Source organism: Emys orbicularis, chromosome 18 (assembly GCF_028017835.1).
Source record: "Emys orbicularis isolate rEmyOrb1 chromosome 18, rEmyOrb1.hap1, whole genome shotgun sequence".
Classification (NCBI taxonomy): domain Eukaryota; kingdom Metazoa; phylum Chordata; order Testudines; family Emydidae; genus Emys; species Emys orbicularis.
The window spans coordinates 18,743,288-18,769,451 of NC_088700.1; the positions used below are offsets into that span (position 1 = coordinate 18,743,288).

A 26,164-nucleotide genomic window follows, 5' to 3' on the forward strand; every position below is an offset into this window, starting at 1 on the left:
CTGAAGCTGGCACTGCAAAGAGAAGGAGCAATTGTGCATTGTTGTTTAGAGACCTCCTTCCTAGACCTTGAAGTGATGCAATCAAAATGGACAGAGGCAACGCAGGAAATGTAGGTGCTTGTAATAACCTGCCAGGGGTGGTCAAAATTACTGATACGATAATCTTCAGAAGTTCGAGAGCAGGACGCGCCTGTCGGGGCTTGGGCCTTCAGCTCCTCAGGGCGTGCTGGCTGGGTCTGGGGGTTTCAGCCCTGTGGGGAGGGGCTTTGGGGGGCTTAGGGCTTGCAGGGACGCCCCGTCGGGCTAGAGTCCCAGCAGGGCTGAAGCCCAGAGCCCTGGCAGGTGTCTCCGGAGGGGCTGAAGCCCCGGGCCCCCATCCCTGCTGGGCAGAAGCCCCTAGCCCGCCCCTAGTCTAGCAGGCAGAGAATGGGGGAGTGGGGGCTCCGCATGCAGCTCGCGAGCCTGTTTGGCCACCCCTGTAATCTGCATACAGTCAGTCTGATAACAGGTGATCTGCATACAGTCCGGGCTTGAGGCTCGCAATGCACCCTGAGAGCCTGCGGGGCGCCGGCCGGGGCTGCTGGTGCCAGGCCTGTAGCCCCGCCCCAGGCGGGCAGGAACCCAGGGGGGCGAGGCCTCGGAACTACAGTTCCCAGCAGCCCCCGCGCAGGGGCGGGCGTTAGCGGGACTGCACGTCCCAGAATGCCTTGCTGGGGCGGGGCGGGGGACTGGGCCGGGCACCATGGCGGAGCCGCGGCCCCGGCAGCGGGGGCCGGTCCCGGCCGGGCGGGGGGCGTTACACCGTCACTAGCCCGCGGGCCGGGCGCGGGGCACCGCGCAGCCGCCGCCGGGGCGCAGGCTCATGCTGCTAGCGCGGGGCGGGGGCCGCGCTCGGGCCCCCCCCCTGGGCGTTCTGGTGGCCCTGCTCTGGGCTCCCCTCGCCACGGGGGCGGCGGCCGTGGGGGCGGCGGAGAAGAGCCAGCTCAGGTGAGAGCAGCCCCGTGTCTGTCCGTCTGCCCCCCCCCCTCCTCTCCAGCCGGGACCCGGGGGGGGCTCCCCCTCCCGAGGAGCAGGCAGCTCCCCCAGGCCTCCCCCCCCCCCCCCGGGGCTCGCCGGGGGCTGGCCCGCTTGGGTCCGCTTAGCCCCGGCGCCGGGCTTGGGGGGCAGGTGAAAACCTCCCACCCAGGAGGGCCCCCTGGTGCCTGGAGATGTACAAAACAGATCGGGTCTCCTCCTCTGCCCGCCCCAAATACAATTCCAGCCGGACCCCACCCCCAGCCTGACGGCAGACATACAGTGAGACAAGTTGTGTGTGGGAAAGTTTGGTTTCCACCACCCACCGGTGACAATTGTATGGACGCAGGGGAGAGGAGGGAGGTGCCGGTGTTTGTTATACAAGCGTCCTTTTGAAGAAGGATTACTTCATCTCCTGGTAGCACAGGGAGGTGCCAGTCAAGGGTTGGGGTTCTGTTACGCAAGGCGCTGTCCATAATGATGTCCATAATGAAAGACAGCCCCTGAGCCAAAGAGCGTACAGTCGCAATAGGTTTGCACCAGTGCTATGCACTCTAGGAACACTTGACCTAACTTGAAAATACATCCGTAATGAGCCTGACTGCAGCAGAACCATTTAATATAACCCAGCACCAGGAAGACAGACAACTTAAAAACTCTTCCCCTCCACCTCCCCCACAATTTCCCAATGTCTAGGAGTAAGAGATGAGCTTTGTAGGGTGCCGTTGCTAAAAACGTGGCTATGTCCATGTGAACCAAAAGATCTCCCTAGGGTACACTGGAACATCTTGTGCATTGCCTGCATTGTCTGCCCTGTCTAGACTCCCCATTGTCTGCCCTGTCTAGGCTCCCCTGCTGAGAGCTGGCACCTTCTCTGCTCAGTACACAATTTAATCTAATGACGATAGTTGAAAAGGAAAGGGACCAGTAATTCAACATTGACTTAATAAAAGGCTCCAGAATAGATACAGGTCATCGATCACTGCTGGATCGTTGTCGTTTCAAATGAAACGGAAGTCGCAGCGTTCTCAAGCCCAGTGGCAACGGTCAGCAGTTCTGGGCTAGCCGAGCTTCCCATGGTCTCTCTGCTGTTTCCTTTCCAGGGACCAGGTCGTGGAGATGTTTGACCACGCGTACGGCAGCTACATGGTAACTCGTATTTTTATATTGGTTCTTGCTCACGTGTCTCTGGACAAAACCCTGAGTCTTATGTCTTGTCTGTTCTTCCAACCCTGCTTACCCCAGCAGCCTTCCCACCCTCCAGCGTGTCAGGTAGCTTGGGGTGCTCTACAACTGCGGAAAAAAATACGAGAGTCTCGCGGTATGACCAAAAATACCCTCTTTAAAACAGAAACACGGGGGAACCACTCACCCCCCAACTCCCTTGAATTTACTCTCCTCTTGGGGCTAGGCTGTGGCCAAGCTGGGGAGCGATGCTGAACTGCTCCAACCCCGGGGGAGAGTTGGGAGGGGCTGTGTCTCCATTAGGATGGTATGGAGGAGTTTTGAGGGCAAAGACCCTTCCCTCCTCCTTTGGAGTGGTATGTGCATGGCAGGAAGGACCAGACCCAGTGTCCCATTCCCCGGGCTCTTGTATCGGGTATATACAGGAGGCTGGAAAGCTGCTTGTATCCGCCAAGCACCGTACCATGGCCACACACCGACGGGTCTTTTCTGTTTCCATTCTAACCTTCAGAGGGTCACACTTGGCAAAAAGAGAGCGGCCTTCTTTATGAGAAATTCTCCCCCTCCCCCTTTCTGTTCTTTAAATGGACGCTAAGGGTATGCCTACGTTACAAGCGCTGCATCTGCATCACTGCAGCGCAGTAGTATAGACACTTGCTACAGCAATGGAAGGGTTTCTCTCTCACTGTCATAAATCCAGCCCCCCAAGAGGCAGAAGCTAGGTTGATAGAAGACTTCTTCCATCGACCAACCTAGCAGTGTCTATGCTGTGGCTTAGGTTGGCTTACTTATGTCTCTCAGGGTGTGACTTTTCAAACCCCTGAGCGGCATAACTGGAGTATTGTGTCCAGTTCTGGGCACCGCATTTCAAGAAAGATGTGGAGAAATTGGAGAGGGTTCAGAGAAGAGCAACAAGAATGATTAAAGGTCTTGAGAACATGACCTATGAAGGAAGGCTGAAAGAATTGGGTTTGTTTAGTTTGGAAAAGAGAAGACTGAGAGGGGACATGATAGAAGTTTTCAGATATCTAAAAGGGTGTCATGAGGAGGGAGAAAACTTGTTCACCTTAGTCTCTAAGGATAGAACAAGAAGCAATGGGCTTAAACTGCAGCAAGGGAGGTTTAGGTTGGACATTAGGAAAAAGTTCCTAACTGTCAGGGAGGTTAAACACTGGAATAAATTGCCTAGGGAAGTTGTGGAATCTCCATCTCTGGAGATATTTAAGAGTAGGTTAGATAAATGTCTATCCAGGATGGTCTAGACAGTATTTGGTCCTGCCATGAGGGCAGGGGACTGGACTCGATGACCTCTCGAGGTCCCTTCCAGTCCTAGAATCTATGAATCTATAACTAGGTTGACCTATGTTTTAGGTGTAGACCTGGTCTAAAGCTCCACCAAAGAAATTCCTACATGCAAAGGTGTTGGACAACATTCAGGTGCTGGCTGGAATCCACCGGACTCTAGGAGACTTGCAAATGGAGCAGGGAAACCTTCCTCATCTTATCCCTTGCGCGTAGAGTCGGGATAGCAGATAGTAGGCGGCTGTCCATCAGAACAAAGCGTAACTCTTGCTCGCTCTGTGAGCTTCTGTGGCTGGTGAGGCCAGGCTAATTTTGTCCAGAATTCCGACTGTCCCCTCACCTAAATGACATAGAATTTAAGGTAGCTGTCCTGACTGTGAGAATTGCTTGGAGATGTATATTACATTTTCTTATGGAGATTGCCTGGTGTAGCAGTCAGCATGAATTAGGTGATCTGCATGCTATTCCTAGCTCTGCCACTGATGAGCTGTGTGTCACTCCGCATTCTGTAAAATGGGGCTAATCATAACTAAAGAGCCAAATACCGAAATCCTCACCCCTGGTTTTCATTCGCTCCTAACTTAGGCAAAATCCGACTGATGTTGAAAGTTTTGTCTGAGTAGGAGCTCCAGGATTTCACTGAATGTTTGCAAAGCCCTCAACAGCCTTGGCTAGGTGCTTTAGATTGGCAGAGTATTAGCCGTCCTAGTGTAAGAGCTGGATGAATGCAGCACAGATCTGCAAAGCTGTTTCCATTGCTTCCTGTGTCCTGGCTAGAGGTTGATAAGGCATGTGCGTAACTGTAGAGCAAGGAACAAGCAGTCTAAGACGAGAGGCATTTCTTCTGCAACGGGAATGGCAAGGGGCCTAGTTTACTTCAAAAGCGGCCCACTTTACAGTCTTTGGAGACTGTTTCCAAGTCCTAGATCTACCGTCAACTGAGCATTTGTGGGGTTTCCCCTCCCTTGTACAGAAACACGCATATCCTGCAGACGAGCTAATGCCTTTGAGTTGTCGGGGCCGAGTGCGCGGGATGGAGCCGAGTCGTGGGGATGTCGATGACGCCCTTGGCAAGTGAGTGTGCAAGATGGGTTCCTCCTCTTCCTCCTTTCGCACTTCAGCCTGCGGAGCACTTGTTGGCCACAAGCGTCCTCTGATTCCTTTGCTACTGTGAGGGGGTTTTGTGGCTTTTCTGGTTGCGTGTTACAAAGTAGACCAGTGGTTAGGACAGCAAACTGGGAATCTGGGCTTCTATTCCCAGCTCAGACACTTGGGCTCACTGTGATGTGTCACCAAGAGCTAATCACGTCACAGCACTGCCTCAGTTTCCCTACTTGTAAAATGATGGTGATATTTATTCCTCATGGGAGCTTTGAGACTGAATTCATTAATGTTTGAGAAGTACTTTCAGATCTTCTGCTGGAAGGATCCTTAAGAGGGGGAAGTGGAGGTGCTATTTGTAATGTCAGTCTCAGCAATTAAAGTGCATTTTTTCCCCCTCATGATCAAGGAGGGATAGAATGAAAGCTGGTCAGGAAATGGTTTTTGTTCTTGCAAAAAATTCTGAGATTTTTTTTTCCTGCACAATATTTTTCATCAAAAAAAAAAAGGGGGGGGGGGCAAAAATACAAATCTTCAGCAATCAAAAATGTTTCAGGTTTGGCTGAAACGTTTGGTTTTTCAGTGAAAACCTGAAAAAAGTTGTTGAAAATGGATACTTATTGCAGAAATTCGTGTTTTGAATGGAGAAACAAAAACAAAAAACAAAAAAAACCCCACAACATTTCAATCCAAAGGGGAAAAATAAAAGTTGAGTAAAAATGTTGACCTACTCTAGCTAGAATATCATGGGTCAGATTTTCAGGACTCTCTGTAGATGAATATTTATACATCTAATTTGCAAGTGCAAAGATTGCTTTTGCCCCTGCAGTGGCATGCAAAGATGGTTGTGTCTCCATTTGTGTGCAGTTACAGCAATAGCAAAAAAAACCACTTGTACAATTTGTGCCATTATTCATGCAAGTGCCAAGCTCAGAAAATCTGCCCCTTGGCGTGTGTTTTCAGCTAACCGTTTGGTCCAATTCACTTTCTAAGATGGAATTTCATCTGAATTTAAAATATGTTCTTTTCATTTAAACCTGTAGGTTTTCCCTCACTCTAATTGACACTTTGGATACGCTTGTGGTAAGTCAGCAATCTGCTTCTCAGACCAGTTTATCGGGGGTTTGGCAGGTTTAGATCTGTTGAGCTGGATTTTAGTGGTGTCTGCATTTACAGGCGTTGGTATCTGTCAACAGCAAGATTGAGTTCCTGGCACAGAGGGGTTTCCATTTCATTCTTGTGTATTGGACTGTACGTTCCCCTCTGCTGTTTTTACTTCTTTTCAAGTGAGCTAAGAATTGACCTTAAAGCTGTAGGGCTTCTCTCACATTCTTGATGGACAAGTACAATTAAAGTATACGTAGGATCAGGAGTTACTTGGGGCATCTTCAGTGGTGATTAGAGTGGGGGGGACTTGTTTTCAATAGGACGCAGGAGGAAGTATTGTCTAGTGGCTGGAGCATTGTCAAGTGTTAGTGCACAAGACAGATTTGGCCCATGGGAGTTCATGCAAACTTTTGATTTTTCTCTCTACTCCCAGCCCACACGTCCTCCCTCCACCCCAGGCATAGCTCATATGAGTGCTAAACAAACCCAGCCATTGCAGGTGAAACTCAGCTGAACCCACTCCCAAGCTATGCTTGGGTTTCTTCTCAGACCAGATCTTGGCTTATGCTTGCCGAAAGGCTATGGATCTCTGGGGCCAAACCTGCCCCAAACTTCAGGATTGTAGAGAAACCCAGAACCACAGGATCAGCAAACCTTCATGCAGGTCTTTCTAGAACTCCTGGGTTCTCTTCCCAGTTTTGCTACTGACTGTCTAACCTTGGACAAGTCACTTGACCCTAGCTTCCACCACTGCCCAATGGGGATAAACAGTAGTGTTGTGGTGTTTTGTGTGCAAGGTTTAGTGCTTGTGCTTTATGTATTGCATGGAGATAAAAGCAGACAGTCTGTCTGCGTTTGAAAGCAATGCAGTTAAAGCCAGGAAACCTCTCATTTTAGCATGAGTGCTTCTTGCTTACAAAAGAGAATATAATCAAAATGAAAAATGACCTTCCTGGACATGTGTTCTGCTCTTTGGGACAAGGACTGTCTCTTAATATGTCTGGTGCCTTGCATGATGGGGACCTGATCTCCGCTGAGACTTCTAGGTGCTACAGCCTAGATTCCCTGATTTTCCCCTCCCCCCGCGTCTCTCTAATTTGTTAGTTTCTCATATCCTCTTATTTTCCTTCTCTGTTAATGCATCTTACTCTTTGCATTCTTCCCCCTAGTGACGAACAGAAAAATTAATGCCTGTTCATTCAAAACATGTTCCCATGTTCAGTTAATTTTCTCTCCCAGAGCCCCTTCTGGGGCCTGGATTCTATGTTGATTGATGCAGTAGCGATCAATTCAGGGCATGCTTTCCTTTCTCTGCTTCTGTCTGTCTTCAACTTCTTTTTCCCTTCATTATGTCCTGTTTGTTTCCTTATCCTGGTGTCTATTCTATGATCCTGGGTTTATTTAGCTGCCTTAATCTATTCTTATTTGTGTGTGTGTGTGTGGTTTGTATTGCGGTAGGTCCTAGTCGCCTCAGACATGGATCAGGGCCCCACTGCGCTAGGTGCTGTACAAACAGAGACCAGAAATACAGTGTCTGCCCCAAAGAGCTTGCAATCATCCTCCCTTCTTGGCCATGCTTTTCCAGAGCCCACAATGTCCTTCTGGCTGTGCTGCCCCTCCACCCCCTGCACCCACTGGTATTGCCCGCCCCGAGCATTTGAAAATCATGAGTCAGGTCCCAGGAAATCATGAGATTTTTAAAAGCACTCTAGTATAAAATGTGGGTTCTTATTCTTTGCCTTCTGGGTTTTAAACCTGTAGTGTGCACTCAGGCCATGGTTTGAAGCTGTTCTCCATGAGGGCTGGAAACTCTTCTCTAAATGAAGCTGAGATTCCGATGTGATCACTTGCATCCGGGATCTGAGGCTTTTTAAAAAAAACAAAACAAAATAACACATGGCAAATATGGGGAGACCCACAGTGAAATCATGAGTTGGCAGCCCGGGGACCACTCGTACGCTTGTGTAGGCTCTGCTCCTGCTACCACTGGCAGTGTTGACCTGAGGTACCCACACTGAGATAGTGAGCCAGAAAGCACATCTGAGGGGGAGGATGGCCTAGTGGTTAGGGTGCAAACTTGGGACTTGGCAGACGTGGGTTCAATTCTCTGCTCCTCCACAGACTGCCTGTGTGAGCTTGGACAAGCCTTTCTGTGCCTCATTTCCCCAAACAGCACTGCCCTGCCTCTCAGGGGTCCGGGAGGTGGATGGGGGGGGCGGTGTACGGAAGTACTGAAAATAGCTAGATCTGCTGGGTTATGGGAAGATCCAGCTCTCCCTGAAACGGTGTGTTTGAGTAGGTGACGCCGAGCTGGAATGTGACCAGTCAGTGAATTGCTGTTGTGACTGTCATTTGTTTAGTACCCAGCAGTGTGGTGGGGGCTGTACACACCTCACAAGACCAGTTCCTGCACCACAGACAACATACAGCCAAAGGAGGGGTTTGCCTTAGCTGAGGGGGAACAGTTGGATTGTTTTTTCGAGGGGCTGAGGGGAAGGTGGGTGTGGAGGGGGATTTGGCGGAGGAGGGTGTGTAATGGACAGTCTCAGGGCAGATGTGCCAGGCACCCTTGTGGGAGAAAGGAATGAGGTGCCATGGAGGGAGGGGGAACCAGAGTGCAGGGTCTGGAGAGGAGAGAACTGGGTAGCCAGACGGGGGCTGTGAGCAGGGCCCTGAAAGCCAGGAGAGGCAGAGGTGTTTGAAAGGGGAGGTGAAGGGCAGTGGGGCGGGCCCCATGTCACTGACCCGAATCTCTTCTCTCCCGTGGCTCTGGCCGCCCAGGTCCTTAACAAGCTGGATGAGTTTGAGGATGCTGTGCGGAAGGTGGTCCTGGACGTGCGGCTGGACAACGACGTGGTGGTCTCTGTCTTTGAAACCAACATTCGTGTGCTGGGGTGAGCCCCAGGCCGGGGCAGGGCCCCTTCTGCGCAGTCCGTTAGAGCACAGAGCCAGTGCCAGTTCCCAAGGCTGTGCCCCCCCCATCTGTCCCCTTCAGCTCAGTGCCCAGGCACACGCTGCCCACCCGTGGGCTCCGTCACATGCTTTGCGGCGTGGCTCTTCGGTGCAGTGGCTCTGGGTGGCGTCTGAGGGTGCAGAAGCGGCTCCCGGGGAGAGGGGAATGCTGCTTGCTGTGTATGAACACTGGGTTCAATGGGGATGGAGAGCGGGGACATCACCACAGGCTCTGGGCCCCTGGCTCACCAGTGGGCCTTGGGGGGCGGGTGCAGAGGGGCCCAGCTGGCCTAGCATCTGCTCATCCCAGCAGAGGAAAGTGGGCGCCGAGCTCCTGAAATGAGCCGTCTGGGATCTCAACTTGCAGGGTCCCTCTGAGCAGCCTGTCCCTGCTCCCCCTCTCTGTCCTGCAGGGGCCTGCTGGGGGGTCACATCATGGCCGACATGTTGAAGGCACAAGGCGTGCGGCTGCAGTGGTACAAGGACGAGCTCCTGCACCTGGCCCGGGATTTAGGGTACCGTCTCTTGCCCGCGTTCAACACCACCAGCGGGCTGCCATACCCCAGGGTAAGGGAGTGGCGGATCTGAGCCGGGACGAGGGGAGGCTTTGTGTGAACTGGCACGGACAGCCACAACAAAGAACCAATAAGGTCTGCGGGGTCTGGAGCCACATGTGGGTCCCAGCGGGTTGTGTGCTTCCCCAGAGCCCCCCGCTGAGTGCTACCTGCCTTGACAAGCCATTTCTCTGACTCAGACGCCCAGCTGGGGGCGGGGGCGGGGCTGATCCTTCTTGGCAGCCCCACAATCTCAGCGCATCTGAGTGACTGAAAGGGGTTCAAAGCTCTCTCAAGATGGCTCTGCATTGCCCTGCCTGTTGCTTCCGGTCTGAGGCACCCAAGTTCCTTGCAGCCATAGGGACCCCTAGGTCCTGCTGCAGGAGGTAGAAATATTCCATGCGGCTTATGGTGGGGACAGGGGCACTTCCAGATGGCTGTTTATAATCCTTCCTGGCCTGTCTGGGTGATAAAGGTTTCCTGATCTTTTTGACAGTAGGGCACATGTGGCCCGATTTCTTGGCCAGAATACCCCTTTCCTTGCTGTGGTGCAACGTGCTGCATGCCAGCTGTTTGCTACCGTCCACCCCAGAGGTGGCTGCATTTTGGCAGATGCTTTGTAAAGCGCTGCAGGACAGAGTGCTGCACAAAAGTAGAATAACCTCATTGCCGCATGTGACAAGAATGAGGGAAAACACCCAGTGAAACTGAGGGAGCGTCTCTTTATCCAGGTGAACCTGAGGTATGGGGTCCTGAGTCCGAACTCCCGGACAGGCACCGAGCTGGACACCTGCACGGCCTGCGCTGGCACCATGATTTTGGAGTTTGCTGCCCTCAGTCGCCTGACGCAAGAGACTGTTTTCGAAGTAAGTGGTTGGGAAGCTCAAGGGAAAAGCAAACAGCTGTGACAGGTTCCTGCCTCAGGAGATCCTCTGTGCAGACCTGGTGGAGTCCCTGGGGTTAGCTAGCCCAGAATGTGGGGCGCCCTTCATTTCACAGTGCCTCTCCGTGGTCTGCACTGGTTCACTTGAACTTGCACAGAGATTTGGGCAAAGCCCCTCAACGCCAGGAGCCAGACACGCTCTGTCAAACCCTCCCACTGCTGCTTATCCATCCCCATGCTTGAGTCCCCTCGCTCTCCGCCAGGCCCTATTTCACACGGCCACTGGGAACCCACAGGCCCCGTGCCATCTGCATTCGGCCTAACGGAGACCTCGTGCTGCCCGTCCATCCGCATGTTGCCAGGATCCCAGCCTGCCTTCTACAGGCTAAATGGGGGTGGCGGGGGGGCAAGTGAGCAATCCCACAACACCCCTACCTCAGTGACCAGATAGCAAGTGTGAAAAATTGGGACCTGGGGGAGGACAGTGGGGGGCGGGGGGTAATAGGCAGCCTATATAAGACAAAGCCCCCAATATTGGGATGGTCCCGATAATCACCCTCCCCACCTCCCCCCCCCCCCCCCCCCCTGGCTGGAATCTGAGGGATGGCTGGAAATGGAGTCCCTTGCCTGGCGCTGGTTGGTCCTGCGGGCAGCTGGGAGATGTAAAGCATCCGCCCAGGCAGGCAGCCCCAGTGCACCATGCAGGATTCAGCAAACTGGACCTTGCTTTGGCTAAGCAGTAGGCACATATGGGGGGGGAGGGGGGAGGGAGTCTGGGCATGAAGGGGGAGATGATTCTATTTTATGTCTCTGCTTTTGAGTGGAACCTGAATGCTTGGAATACAGGGCTGGATTTATCCCCATGGGCTTGGGAAGTGTTATCACCCCCATTTTACAGGTGGGGAAATTGAGGCACAGCGACTTGCCCGAGGTATCAAACCCTACAGTTAGTGGCAGAGCCCAAAGGTCCTGAGCCCTATTGTAGGGCCTGGTCCCCGATGCTGTCCCCTCGCTCTGTAGGGTGGGTCTAGTTAATAAGCGTAAGGAATGGCATAGGAACAACTCCTGTCTGTTCCTGGGTAGAAGGGAGGGTGATATGGAGACTGTGTGTTGTGTACGTTCATTCCTCTCTCCGTTCTCAGGACACCGCTCGGAGAGCGCTGGATGTTCTCTGGGAGAAGCGCCAGAAAGGGAACAACCTGGTGGGGACGGTCATCAACATTCACAATGGGGACTGGGTGCGGAGGGGTAAGTGAATCCCGGGCTCGGAGCTGGGGGTCTGAAGGGATACCGGTGTCGCGTGGCTGCCTGGGGGCAGAGATGTGCCGGCTGGTAACGCCGTCTCCTGTGTGCTTTGGCGCAGTGGCAGGGCTTTAGTTGTGCCGGAGTGCTTCGGAATGGCGTTCCACCCCTTTTTTTTGGGTGGTGGGGAACCAGAGCAACCCCCTGGCAGACCCAGAGCCAGTGCCCCCTGCTGGCTCTGGGCAGAGCTGTGTTTGGCAGTGTGCCGAAGGTGGGTGCTGTTCGCCCTGCCCGGCCCTGGGAAGGGGAAGAATGCTCTCCTCATTGCCGGGACGTAGCCGGAGATTTGCCTTGCTGATGGTTTGGCCAGTGCTAGCGAGGAGACGCGAGGGTGACAGTGCGGCATAGACCCCCGAGGGGCAGTACCAAGACAAACAGGGCAAGGGATCCTGCAACATTGTTCTTTTCTGGGTGCCTGTGCAGGGGTGTTCTGGGTAAAGCTCCCATGCTTCCCTGCCTGTCATTTTCCCTAGATAGTGGGGTCGGAGCCGGGATCGACTCGTACTACGAGTACCTGATGAAGGCGTATATCCTCCTGGGGGATGACACCTACCTGGACAGGTTCAACGCTGTGAGTACACAGGGGAGCGCTCTCCTTTCTGTTACTCTCTGGAGGAACAGGGTTGATCACCCATTGCTCCCTCACCCCCTCTTCCATCTGCGAATCCATTTTGAAGGTGCGAGGCCAGCTTGACCCACCAATGAAAGCCCCTCTCCCACGCAGCCTGTCTGCATCCGTTTCCTTGCACAGGAGCGGCTGCTGATAGCTTCTGCTTAGCAGCCAGTGGCAGCGTGCCAGGAATGCAGCAGGTGGTCAGGAGCTGGCAGGCCACCCTGGCACCTCCTCGCTCATCTGCGCTTGGGTAGGAACTTGGGTAGGAACGGCCAGTGCTGGGTGGAGGTGCATTGCTCTGCTGCCACAGACATGCCACCGCTTTCTTTCCAGCAAGGGCCATTTTTGGAGCCCCCGTTTCATTGCCAGGATGCAGAGCTTGGCGTCCCTTATGAGAGGGGTGATGGGGAGGCTCGTGCGGCATTCGGAGCCTCTCCGCAGTTAGTGTAGGTGATGCCAGCAAATGCTCATAAGGACTTGGTGGCAGAAATGATCCATGCTTGGCTGTTGGCCACCAGGTGAATGTTTCTTCAGCCGGAGCGGGAGCCAGCCCTGCTCGGCTGTTTGAGTTGTGGGAGCATGGACGACATGCCCACGGTGTCCCGTGACTGACATATTTAGGCATGTGTATCAGAGAGAGTCCCAGATTCCCAAGTCCTCCACGGAGGAGCCTTCCTATTGAATTGGAAGATCTTTCTAAGCCCTCCCTACTCTGCTGCTCCCTGCTGTCTTACTGGGTTACAGAGCGCTCTGCCCTGCTGGTTGGATAACCGAGTTTGTGTCCGTCTCTCTCTAGCATTACGTGGCCATAATGAAATACATTAGCCAGCCTCCCCTCCTGCTCAACGTCCATATGCACAACCCCACAGTCAGCATCCGGAGCTGGATGGACTCCCTCTTGGCCTTCTTCCCCGGCCTCCAGGTACAGCCGCAGCCCCGGGCGGAATGGACTCGGCGGTGCCGTGGGGCTCTGCCAAGTAAACACTAGCTGTTGGTTTTAATGGGCCTGGCACAGCGAAGGGGCGGGACTGTGGCAGGTGGGTTAATATAAAAAGAGAGCGCTAGGCCGGGTCCTTTAGCAGGGTCGGCGCCTTCACCCAATCGGACTGCCTGAAATTAACCGACGGTTCTGCTCTTCGGCACTTGTACGGCCTTTAGCTGATGCGTCCCGAGCCAGCATTCTGTGCTCAGGTACATATCTGGCCTTGTTACTATAGCATGTGAGTGCCTCACAGTCTTTAATGTATTTAGCCTCCCACGTCTCAGGGGGCAGAGCAGTGCTAGGATCCCTATTGTACAGATGGGGAACTGAGGCACAGCGAGGATAGGTGACTTGCCCAAGGTTACCCAAGAAGTCAGTGGCACATAGCTGGGAATTGAATCCAGGTCTCCCAAATGGCAGGCTTGTGCCCTAACCACTTTTCCTTCCCTCCTAACCCTTGTGTTCCTGCAAAAGCTGGTCCTGGGGCCAGGTTTGGGGCTCTTGGAGACCTACGCTGCAAGCCATCTCGCTCGGTGAAATGTCCATCTGTCAAACGCTCTGACCCTGGCTGATCCAGTCAGCCTGGCTCGGCGGTGGCCCAAGGGTACACCCCAAGGTCAATCAGGGAAATGTGTCTGGGAGGACATAGGCTATGGGCAGGTTGCTGGTGGTTGAAGCTAAAATACCCTCCCGCCCTCCTTCCTTTCCCATGGTTTTGGCTGGGAGGCAGCAGCAGGTGTATTATGGCTGACGTGGGAGGAGAGTGCTAGGGTCCAACGCAGAAGGAGCAGCGGTTGCAGCATAGTTATGAAGACTCATAACACAGTCCAGCTTCTGAGACTCTCTCTGCATCCATGTAGCTGGCACTAATTATCTTCCTCCCTTTGTTGGCCTCTGGGTGGCAGCAGGGAGGCCAAAGAGTGAATGGGACTAGATTGGAATCCTCTCTCGCCCCCTAGCGCTGGTCCGTCCCCGAAGGGGTGAGTCATATTGGTGGGCTAATGGGAGGGCAGCTTGCACAGCCCTTGCCTTGCTGTGTCTGCCCTGTGCACACCGTGCCAGCCAGCCGGCATCTTTGACTAGCACTAAATTCACTGTGCCGGTGCTGTATACAAATCACCCCCTAGCCAGGATCTCGCTTCTCCTCCTGTCACTGTTATGAGCCGGGAGCGTTTCTGGTGCCTTGCGATTGCCCCGAGGCCGCTTTTATCCCCCTGCTGTGCCCCAGGGAAACAAGGGGTTGTTTTGACTGTCCCCAGGTGCTGAGGGGGGATTTGAAGCCCGCCATCGAGACGCACGAGATGCTGTACCAGGTCACCAAGCAACACAAATTCCTCCCGGAGGTGAGTGAACGAGCTGCTTCCCCTTGTCACTGCGCTGTGATCCCGTTGGTCTCCCGGCACGGGGGGAAAAATCCCTCCCTCGCTTCAGCCTCCTTTGTTCTCACCCTGTGTACCAGGCCCAGCGTCCTTCCTGCTGCTGAGTGACCCCGTCACCGCGGCAGAGAGTGCCGGGGTGGGATTATGAACCGTCGGGCGGTGCCCCACTGGGGGCAGACGTATTCCAGAGATTGATGCCCCACGCTGCAGACTCTTAAGAACCTTCCCCTGCGTTCTCTTTCTAGCTTCCATGACCAGGATTAGGGGCTGGATCCAGTGCCTACTGAAGTCAATAGATAGACTCCCATTGACATCTGTGGGACAGGGACTCAAGGGTTTGCACCTTTAATCCATTATATGGTCTTCATAACTATGCTGCAACCGCTGCTCCTTCTGCGTTGGACCCTAGCACTCTCCTCCCAGCCCTCCAGGTTGAAATGCCCTTAGCTGCCAAAGCAAAATCCCCTACCACCTTTCACGCTCTTCTCCCATCTCTGCACCTCACTAGCTCTCCAGGGCCGGATCCAAAGCCCGGGGAAGTCAATAGAAAACTCTCGCTGACTCCAGTGGCTTTGCATCAGGGCCCCCAGTTGGCAACGTCTGAACGTGCCTTGTCTGTGTAGACCCTGCTCCAGCCCACTAAAGGGTCTCGTGCCGTTTCAAGCGGGAGTATTAGGGAAGTAAGGTCCACGTTGCCATTTAGTGCCGGGTAAGCTAGTGTGCTGTAGACTTACATCCTGACTTGCCACGCACTAAGTCTTCCTATCGACGAGCCCTCAGTGTCTCTGTTGTGAAAATGGCAGCTTGTATCTTAGTGAGCTCTCTCCCTTCATTAAAGGCGTTCACGTCCGACTTTGCCGTGTACTGGGCCCAGCATCCTCTGCGGCCGGAGTTTGCCGAGAGTACCTACTTCCTGTACAAGGTTAGTCCCGTCCCGTGGCTTGGCTGAAAACACCAATGAGCTGAAAGTGGATGTGTTTAACTCCTCCAAAGAAGCAGCAGAGGGGTGTCAGGACGGAGGGTGCCATCGCTCCTAGAGAGATGTAGCTGGTGGGGAGAAGAGCGTGCGGTGGCAGCTCCTGGCTGATCAGTGACTTGCTCTTATTCCAAACTGACTTTCGAAGCCGTTGTCCTAAAGTGGCTGGGGCGTGAGAGTTGGTCAGATCACTTAGCGGGCTGAGTGTTCATCACGGGGATGATGAACACTCTTGGAGCTCTTCGTTCCCTTTCCCTGAGGGATGGCAACGCAGGATTGACCCTGCGGCTAGTGACTTGTCACGTCCATCTGTGAATGAGCCTCCGTTTCCCTCGGACTTCACTATGCTGGGAAGAGAGTGAGTTGGTGGCCTGCTAAATTGCAATTGTTTTCTCTCCAAGGCTACCCGAGACCCCTACTACCTCCAGGTGGGCAAGTCCATTGTCGAGAGCCTGAACGAGTATGCCCGGGTGGCCTGCGGCTTTGCGGCGGTGCAGGATGTACGGACGGGCCGACACGAGGACAGGTAAACCCCCTTCCTCTCTGGGCAGAGGGAAGCATTGTACGGGCAGGGGGTAGGGCTAACCAGGAGTGGGATGGGCCAGTGGGGAATTATGGGCATGGAGCCGGTGTCTGGTATGGGACGTCCTGGGCCCCGTGCAGTGGGGAATGGCTCAATGGGCCGTATCTTTGGGATCAGCTAATTGGCGCTGTGTGGGTGAGTCCCTGCACCTGCGCACCGATGACACGGGGGCTGTCTACACGGGTTCCGATGCCGGACTGGAGCCTAATTCTCTTGGGTTTCATTTCCCCCCCCCGAAGTAGAGGGGGATGATGTTGGTTTTCCTTGACAGCGGAAAGACATTTCAGCCAGATCAGGGTACAAATCCTGCCTGACCCCCTGGGCACATATGCCGGTGGCTAACCTGAGCTGCCACCCATGCTGCTGTAGTGACACTGCTGTTTTTCGGTGCATGGCTTACACATGTATGTCTGCCCGCACTGGGAATTACACCTGCCAGCTGCTGTGTAGACATAACCTTCGGGCTAGCCTACACTAGAAGTGCTGCACCATACAGCTGTGCCGCTGGAATGCGTCTGGTGAAGACGCTCTAAGCAGATGGGAGAGAGCTCTTCTGTCGGCATAGCGCTGTCTACACTGAGCGCTGTCGCTCCGGAGTGTGCAGTACTCATGCCCCTGAGCGACGTACGTTATACCCAAGTCAGTGGTAGTGTAGACAAGGCCTTAGAACGCTACCAATAAACCCCATCACCAGCAATAACGCCACCCAACACAGGAACAACCTACTGGTCTCATAGCTGTTCTGATTGATCTGTGATGTGGTGGGAAATCGGGGGCTAGTCAGGGAACACTTAGTTATTAATACCGACTTGCGCGGTGCGTGTGGGGATGGTGCAGTGTGTGTGAATCCCACCGTGCTCTCGCCAGTGACCATGTCGCTGCCCTGCGAAGGAAGTGTTTAAAGCCATGTCCAGTGAGTACAACGCTGGAACAGAGCTGCCTTGCCCTGCAGCTGGGCTGAACTGAATTTGCCCGAACCAGGTTAATCTTCTGGAGTCTGTCTCAGACTTATCTGAAGATCAAAACCTCCACCCTCCTCTTCACGCAATTTCACGGGACACCCTAGCTTAATGAAAACGACATTTCTAGCGCCGTGAGCTTACGCAGTGCTTCGCTGACATAAAGATGCGGCCCTTTATCTTAGAGTGCGCAGTCTAAATCTAATGACTGACGCAGGGAAGCCAACAGAAGGGAGGGACCAGGGTAGCAAACGGGTCAGAATCTCTCCTGGAGCGAAGTCAATTCTGAGCCATGTTGGATCGAGAGGAAATCTAGTCCCCTTGTGTGTTCTCTGTCTGCAGTGGACATAGGAATACCATCTCCTGGGGGGGAGGGGGATGCTGTATGAAATGACAAGGTAGCATTTCCTCAGCAGCAATGTGGGTCTTGAAGGTAGAGGGAGACTTCTGAGGTTGCTTCTCCCGGCCATCTCAAGACAGGGCAAAGCAAAGAGGATTGATGTGATCTGCCAGAGATTTTTAGGGATGTGAATAAATCTTTACAGGCTCTTTCAATTCTTGCTGCCTCGTTCTCAGCAGGCCCAGCCTCTCACACTCGTCTCTCTTTGTCATGCAGGATGGACTCCTTTTTCCTGGCCGAGATGTTTAAGTACCTCTACTTGCTTTTCACAGAGAAGCGAGATCTGCCTCTAGACATTGACGATTACATCTTCACCACCGAGGCCCACCTGCTGCCCCTGTCACTCTCCACCGCCCGGCCCCCCTGCCCCAGGAACATGACTGTACGTCAGCTGTAGGCTTTCTTAAGGGTGCCCGGGGCATGTTTAGCTTCACAGCAGCTTATGACTTCCAGGGCACATGACTGTTTTCAGAGGAGGAGGTCAACTTGGCTGGTAATTTTTCAAGGTTTAAACCCAGCTGTGTTGGGTCCCAGCCTGAGAGAGAAGGAATTTCCAATGGGAGTTGGGCTCCTGAATCCCTTAGGCAGTTTACTGCTGTATCTAGTTTTATTTTTAAAACATGGTCGGCGTTGCTATGAAATGTCGGGGTGGGGGGACTGGTGTATGTGCAGCCAGAGCTTCCCTCCCCTGCCAATGCGTGTGTGACAGCCCACAGAGGGCTAATAGCTCTTCATATCTAACGCTCTTCCTCAGCAGGTCTCAAAGTGCTGGACAACGCAGGTCAGTATCATTCTCCTTCTCTAACAGAGGAGGAAGCTGAGGCATGGGAATGGGAAGTGAGTTGCCCCAGATTACCCAGCAAACAAGTGGCAGGGCTGGGAATAGAACCCAGGTTTCCTTAGTCCCTGTCTGGTGTCTTAACGCTAGGCCACGCTGCCCCTCCACAGCTAACAGCCAGGAGGATCTGAACAGCTTGAGCTAAACTGCCAAGAGACTCACATCCTCTGTGAATGGGGCACTGTGGGATGCGGGGGGACATGACACTCACTGACCAGTGAGTTCCACGTGCATCTAACTTGCCTGAGCTCATCTGACGTTGGGTTTTTAATGGATTTTCAGAACTAGAAGGGACAGGTCACGGGCCTTGATGTGGTCACTGGAGTGGCTGAGCGGCTCTGCCAGTCCCTTGCTGAGTGTTCGAGGATAAAGTCAGTGCTGGGCCATTGTTCACCCAAACCCAGGGGCTGCACGAAAGGAGAGAAGAAATTGATCCCTGTCTCTTTCACTGTAGATGTTTCGCAGGGGCCATGGAGAGGAGGAGATTTTTACCCGTTCTTGCCCCAGCGCACAGACTCTCTTCCCCAATAACCCAGCCTTCACCCGCACCATCCGGGATGCCCACAAGCAGCTGCTGCAACCAGGAGCAGAGCGCCTGGCGCTCTTCAGGTGAGTGGCAGCCCCTGCGTAACTCCCACGGGCTCTTGTCGATTCATACATTCCAGGGCCAGAAGGACCACTGTGATCATTTAGTCTGACCTGCATAATGCCAGCCCTAGGACTTCCCGTTCTGCATTCCCGCTTCACGGCCAATAGCTGCGTTTGCACTAGAGCAGGTCTTGTAGAAAAACCTGATCTTGGCTTTAAAAATTGCCAGTGATGGAGAATCCACCATGCCTCTTGGTAATGGGGTCCGTTGGCTAATCCCCCTCACCCTTAAAAATTGGCACCCTATTTCCAGCTTGAATTTGTCTAGCTTCAACTTCCAGCTGTTGGATTTTGTTAGATCTTTGTCTGGCGGAGCCTGGGCTTGCGTTGTTCCGGGACGGGTTGTGTTGCTGTCACCTTGACCCTGATGGTTGGTCCTGGTCTCCCTCAGGGGGGTTGAGTTCCCTTTCCATGATACCAGGATGGAACCCTTGGAGATCTTGAAGAGCATGGGACTGACCCTGCTCCCTCTGGGTGACAGGAGCGTGCAGCTGACCGGCCTCCGACACCAGGTGAGTGCCGAGTGCTCCGTGCGTGGCAGACGTGCTCTGCCTGCTGCTGGTCACGTTGGAAGGCCAGTGTGAGAATTCCTGGCACGGTTCCTCCCAGCTCCAGTCGCCTGGGTAATGGCTTGCTTCTTCCATGACGAGCCATTTCCTCCGTGAGCTGCTAGCTGTATGTGAACAGCTGACGGCTCTCCCTTGCTGGGGCAGTTAATGAGACCCTGCCCCAAATCACCTCCAACAGCTGAGTCTGTCTTGTAAGCAACTGCTTTAAAGGATCCTCCTCATGTTTCCTTGCAGTGTCTAAAGCCCAAACTCCACCAAGCGGCCACGTTTTTGCAGCTCTCTTGGTGGTCGCATGAGTCAAGCTTCCCAGTGCTTTGTCCATCACTGCCATGTAGGGTTGTTTTCCTCCAAGGAGCTCTAACAGATAGGCCGATGAAACCTCTTGCCGGCCCTGGGGGATACGTGAGGCTGATTCGCTCCATTCTGGGGGAGCTGAGCCGGAGCGGGGTCAGAATGAGCCTGTGGCACAGTGCCCTGTTTGTGCTGCGATACCGTCCTGCCCGAGCACCTCCCCTGGCTCTACGCTGTCATTTGTAGGGTGGACGGAGCGCCGACCGGCGCTGCTAGCTTGGTTATTCTGTGACTCTAGCCTGCCAGAGCCCGTACAGTGCTGTCTCTCTCTCTCTCCGCAGCAAGACGCTTCTCCCCTGGGGCTCTTCAGCCTGAAATTCATCACCGAGCTGGTCGACCCGCCTGCAGCAGAGCAGCAAGGCATCTCCCCGCTGGCTGTCCAAGTTCTCTCGCCCCCCTTTTTGGGGAGAACGGTACTCACCGCTGGACCAGCCCAGTTTGGAATGGACCTGACCAAGCAGGAGCACGGGGTGGGTGACTCTTTCACTGCTAATAGCCGGGCCCGCAGGAGCGTCGTAACCGGTCCTGCTTCTCTTTGCTGGGCCATGGAGCCGAGTGATGGAAGCCCCCTTGGCTGGTCAGCTGAGCCTGGCTTTCTGGGGATTCACTGAATCATTTTCCAAATGGTTTGCTTTGCCTGTCCACTATTGGTGCTATGTGATTGGTCACCAAGTCACATGGCCTTGTTTCTGCTCCTGGATTGGATGACCACTTTAAAAAAAAAAAAAAAAAAATCGGGAGAATAAAAGTTCTGCCCAGAAGTTTGATCTATTTTTAAAGGAAGCAACATTCCTTCTCCAAGGAGTGAAACCTGCAGGCTGTGATTGGAGATTGGGAATCGTCCCGGGGGGCTGGAATTGCTCTTTGGGTTCATTTTAATAGCCTGCAGAGGCTGCAACATGGGCTCGTCTCTGTGAACCTGTGCTAAGGAGAAGCCAGGCCCCACTGCATGAAGCAAACAGTTTTGGGAACTGGCAGGATGGTATGGGGGGGGGGGGGTATGCACAGAGATAGAAGCTAGCCTAGGGGTCTTGGCTATGCCATGCAAGTGCAAGGTGTGTACACCCCTTCCTTCAGCTGTTTGCTGCCTCTACAGTGGTAAATGCATCCTCGGTCTTATCTGAAAGGGATGAAGTAGGGCTCCTACACAGCAAGCTGACTGGTGCATCTCACACCACTCCTGAGCTTCAGTAGCCCTAGGAAATTTGAACAGGCCCAGTACTTACTGGTACTGAAATAGCCCCTTGTTAGAGATGATTTGTATTGCCTGTGAGCCCCAGTTACAGACCAGCCCTCACTGCCCTAGGTGCGGTATAAACTGGCCTTGCTGGAAGAGCTTCCCTGTGTGTGTGTCACTGCAGGTGAAAGGGAGCTTAGTGCTGAGTGAACCTTACCAGGCCTGTGCAGCGATCAGCAACCGGCAGGAGGTGCAAGGGAAAATGGCGCTGGCCCAGAGAGGCGAATGCATGTTTGCCACCAAAGCCAGGAACTTGCAGGAAGCAGGAGCCTCGGGGGTGATTTTCATCGGTGAGTCTCAAGCACTGTTATTAGCCTGTGTTTGGGGCTTGTCACATGCATACTGCACCAGTCACGTCCTGCTGACAGAAGCAGTGCAGGAGTGGGCGGGGGCTGGGAGACAGTGGGTATTCTGATGCGGTCATGGAGATGACTGGGGGCAAAAGCTTGTCCTTGGGGCTGGGAGCTGGGGCTTGCACCAGAAGAGCATTGGGCACCTTTAGTATCTGTTTGTTGCAAAACCCTTGCCTGCTAGATAGAGGGGGGGAAAGCTCACCGAGGTACCATGTGTACCTGTCCTTCAGGGTAAAGAAAAGTACTGCAGGCTTGTGCCTACTGCTTGTGGCTTATGGGGGCTGGAATTGCAGTTACCTTCGGCATCTGAACCCTGCTCCTCTTCCCCCCCTCGTCAGTAACATGTACAGTACAAGTGAGAACAAATGACCTCCAATCGTCCTACCGGCCTGAAATTGTGGGTCAGACCAAACCTGCCCCATAAGTAGCAGCACATCAGTAGAGTGCATGGAGTGTGACAGTATGTACAAGTAAGAGAATGCTCCCAGCTCTGACCCTGAAACGGGCTCTCGTATTCCCTCTCTGTAGACAATGCTGAAGGCAGCTGCAGCGAGGAGATGGTTCTGTTCCAGATGGTGGGAGATGGAAGCACCAGTGACATAGTCATCCCCCTTGTCTTCCTCTTCCAGAAGGAGGGGCAAGTCCTTTTAGATGCACTGTCCCAGCATCACAATGTGGATGTGCTGCTGGCCACTAAACCCATGTTCCTAGGTGAAGGTAAGAGGAACCAAACCGTAGTGGGAGCTGAGAACTGGATGAGATGAAAGAGGAGATGGAATTAAGAGCAAAAGCACTTTGGAGCCAACTGATTCCCCAGTCACTAAAGCCAGGGACAGTTTGCTGGATTTTGATTTGGGCTCTTCCTCATTTCAGGGGAGAGGGTTTTGTTAATTAGCGGTATTATAACAGACTTGGGAAGTCCAAGATCGAATGCCTGGAAGTGGAACTAGCCAAATTCATGGGGAAATAATGTAAACTTTACCGGTGAGGGTAGGTCACCTTTAGGACAAGGGGGGTGGTGGATTTTTTTTTTCCAGTCAAGATTGAATCTCTTTCTGAGGGAGGGACTCTTGTGCTGTGGTTTTCAACCTTTTGGGCTCAGGCCTTTGTTGATGGCCTGCGGCAACCCAGTGACTAGATTGAGGGGAGGGAGGGTGTCGGTGCAGGTGCAGTGTAGCATCCACCCCCACTCACCCTGCAGCAGTTCTGGGCCCAAGGGCTGGCTGGGCTGGGCTGGGTTGGGCTCAGCTCAGCTCCCTGCTGTGGGCATTGCCACCCTGTGCACAGGGTCCCAGTGCTGGTCATGTTTGGCCCAGCCACCCCTCGATCCTGATAATGGGGGAGGGGCTGGCTGGGACAAATTTGCACCACTGGTGGTGTGACCTGGTGCATGGAGGTGCAATGGGACCCTGTGCCCCAGGCAGGGGACTGGAGCTGCACTAGGACCCTTTGATGCATTCTGGTTTTATCAGTTTTGGGACATGACACCCTGTTCTGGTTCAACCGCTAGCTCTTAGCCTTGACTAAAGAATCAGTGGGTAAGATTACGCAGGAGGGCAGACGAGGATAGTCCCCTCTGCCCTTCAAATCCATCGATTGTTTGGCTTGAAAGGAGCTGTAAGTGTTCAGAAATGGGTTCACACCAGGGCTGGTACTGGAACGAGAGCCACGCTGAACAGCTCCTGTCTGGCCTTTGAAAACCCTCACCCTTTAACTGTTCTACATTTCTAGAAAACACAGACCAGCCCTTGGCTGCAAGTCAGTTGCACAAGGCAGCCACAGAGACCCGCACCGGGATGGTGACAAGTGCTCCAGACCAAGCATGAGTGGAGGCTGCTTCTGCTCTCCAGGAGGCTAGTGGCCAGCTAGAAGGCAGCTGTCTGACGCTCCTGTGGAAGCTGCTCCAAGAGCATGGAAAAAGCGGAAGTGTTGCACTCCTACCGTTTACTGCAGAGCACGAGTCACAGTTCGCAGGGTGGAAACCCAGTTGCCAAAAACCTCAGGAACTTTCATGTTTGTAATTTGGAGGAAGGGAAAAGTGGCATTTGCTGCCAGCTAAAGTGCAAGTGAGTCATGACAGTAGCATCTCCATTTTTTTTTAACAACACTTGTGCCAACCGTCTCGGTGATGCTAAGGGCCAACGTGTGTGTTTGAAATAGAAAGATGTTGCTCACTCTTGGTTTGTTAATGTGCAAGTGAAGGGGTTTCTGAGGTGAGTATCAGCTGTAGCCCTTTCCTTGATCTTACTGCAAACAAAGAGCAGGGGATTTTGTACCGAAGAAGGTAAGCCAAGCCCAGCTTTAACTTTCTCTAGCTGTGTCACTTCCAAGTGACGGGCTAGGCTCTGCAGTCTCTATGGTACTTTGAAAGGGAAAGGTAGGAAATCTTCACCTAGAAATCCCACTGGCCTCTGCAACAAGTGTCAGAAGCTCACTACTGCATGTCTAAACAGTAGGAATTAAATTGCCTAATTGAAATTTTACAAGCCTTTAGGAGGTGCTGTGGTTGAACCCAAAACTGTGGCACAACTCCGATGGCTGTATGAAAGCAAGGAAGGGGGTACTTGGCCAGCTGGGAGACCTAATCTACACCTGATAACTGCTGTAAATTAGGTTTGGCAATTTGTTACAACTGACCTGTGGTGCCTTTCTAGTGACCAGCTGGTACTGACTAACAGTGGGGGGGGGTGGAAGAGATTGCATCCATCAGTATGTGCATCAAACTTCCTCCTGAAGGAGGAAACAATTCACTGCAATTACTGCACTGCCATTGAAGTTCTCTGACATATGTAGTGGTAAAAACTTGTATAAAGAGGCACCATAAACTTTCTCCTCCTGTCCCTTCTGGGAAGGGATGCCTGAGAATTCCATTTTTGTACTGTAGTTTAAAGGCTATTTGAAAACTTTTCTACAGCCTCTTATTACAGGGCACTGCTTGCTCGGTAAGGGGGGCAGCCGAGAGACGCAATCTTCTCTCGTGCTGGGCCTCTGAAATCTGCACTTTACTTTCAGTTCTTAATGGGAGTCAGACTTGGGCCCTGTAATTTCAGGAGCACAGTGGAGAAGTGATGTTGCAAAGGAACTGGCCTTGGCTGCCAGCTGGTGTGAGTAAATTAAACGTTCCTCATATGGGCCCTTTTAATAGAACGTGGTGTCTTTTGCACAAACCCTAAACGAAAAGCAGGTGGCCGGGGTACTGTCTTACTAGGACTTTTCTACTGGCCAGCCTTCTTCATGGGAACTTGCTTGAGTTTTAAACCTGGCACAAGGCCTGTGCTGATAGCTGGTAACCCGATGAGTTTGTTTTCACTGTGCCCTGGTTGAGTGAAGTGGGAAACCAGTGACTTCCCAGCCTCAGCCATCAAGCACTCTGCTCTACATTGAGTTTAAGCCAATGTTTTGCTCAGACAGGTTTCTGCCCCTCTTCCCTATTGCAAAGGAAGGGCTTGTACTGCTCTGTGAAACCAGACCACTGGCATAGAATTGAGTGGGAAAATGAGGGCCTTAAAGTTCTCATTGCAGAACACGAAGCTGACCAGTAGGGTTAAGTCAAATCTTTATATTGCATACACAGAACTGGTGCTAGTTTCATAAAATGCATCCCATCTTTATACAAAATGACCAGCATATCATATAGAGGTCAGGCTAAAAATGCAAATTATACAAATAAGAGTAAGAGGAGAGCAGTGAACCCTGCGGCCAGAGCCCCGGTCAAGGGTGAGTTTGGTACATCCATTGCCAGCAATGGATGTCATCACATTTAAACAGTAAAAGACCTCAGCCGAAGGACGTTGAAGCAGAATTTAACCGAGTACAGGGCTTTATCACACAGCTGGGAACAGCTTCAGCTTCCCCTGGACAATGAGTGTGAGGGCTCTGAACAGCAATCCTTACTGGGGGAAGCTGCACTTATAAATAGGTTGCAAAACACTAGTGGCCTGTAGCTAAGTGCATGCAGCTGCCCTCACTCCCCCAATCATCAGCCCACAAACACACATTGGGATGAAGCATGCCTGGGTTTAGTTAATTCCTGCAAGCTTGCCCATACCCACAGCATTGTTTTTAAATGTGAGATTTCACGCACTTGGCTTTTTAAGAGCAAAACAAGCCGAGCTGTAAGCAAGCCCGGTGTTTGGGTTTATAGGAAGAGCTACAAAGGGAGTCAAATCTCTTCCAAACAATAGGTGCATCCTGCGTGGGGGGTGGACTTGGACTCCAGGACTGTGGCTGAATTGTAAAACTGCTGCTGATCCAGATCAGCACCTCCCTCTAGGACCCTGACCCTGTCCCAAGCCAGCTAATAGAAATAGGGCTCTGCCTCAAGGTTGGCAGCACCTGCTAGAAAACATGCCCACGTACAATGGAACTGTTTTAAATAGTCTGTTTGGTTCTCAGCAGCAACTCCTGATGTACCAGTTCATTGTGCAGCAGATTCTAGACACTTCTTGCCCTTCAGTATGTCTCCCTTAGTGAAATGAGGCCTTAACTAAACCTTCATCACACGGAAAGGAGCAGCTCCTTGTCAGTAGGGGATAGGAGCCTCCTGCTATAAATTTTATCCCTTTTCTCTACATAGTGAATTTTCTCCCCTAACTACCCCTGAAAAATTGGCAGCATTTGCTGCTTATTGTAATGATTTAAGGAGGGCATCCTAATGTAACTGCCATTAAATATGATACTCCTTTCTACTGAGCTTGATAAAGTTCAGGAGTTGATGGCACTATTTCTCATTTCACACCTGGGGCGGCAGTGCTAATAAACACGTTGCTGGCTGACCAAGTGAAGAGTTTGCATGAATAGTCTCGTGTATTTTCTTTCAGAACTGAAAGGCAAGGGGCTACTTGGCCCGTAAGGCCAGCAGGGTGGTAGTACGTAG

The 26,164-nt window shown here is 52.9% G+C and overlaps 1 protein-coding gene across 1 annotated transcript; it reads left to right on the forward strand.

The window, feature by feature from the left end:
- The first annotated feature begins 2,082 nt into the window (after positions 1–2,082).
- LOC135891464 (ER degradation-enhancing alpha-mannosidase-like protein 3) lies at positions 2,083–24,195 on the forward strand. Its single transcript, XM_065419019.1, has 19 exons — positions 2,083–2,163; positions 4,475–4,575; positions 5,646–5,685; positions 8,491–8,603; positions 9,075–9,228; positions 9,947–10,081; positions 11,241–11,346; positions 11,874–11,971; positions 12,810–12,935; positions 14,255–14,338; positions 15,213–15,296; positions 15,752–15,876; positions 17,509–17,674; positions 18,585–18,739; positions 19,170–19,290; positions 19,980–20,168; positions 21,060–21,225; positions 21,817–22,005; positions 23,020–24,195. Exons 1-19 carry the CDS (start codon positions 2,134–2,136, stop codon positions 23,112–23,114), a joined length of 2,277 nt encoding a protein of 758 aa, XP_065275091.1. The 5' UTR covers positions 2,083–2,133; the 3' UTR covers positions 23,115–24,195.
- The last annotated feature ends 1,969 nt before the right edge of the window (positions 24,196–26,164 follow it).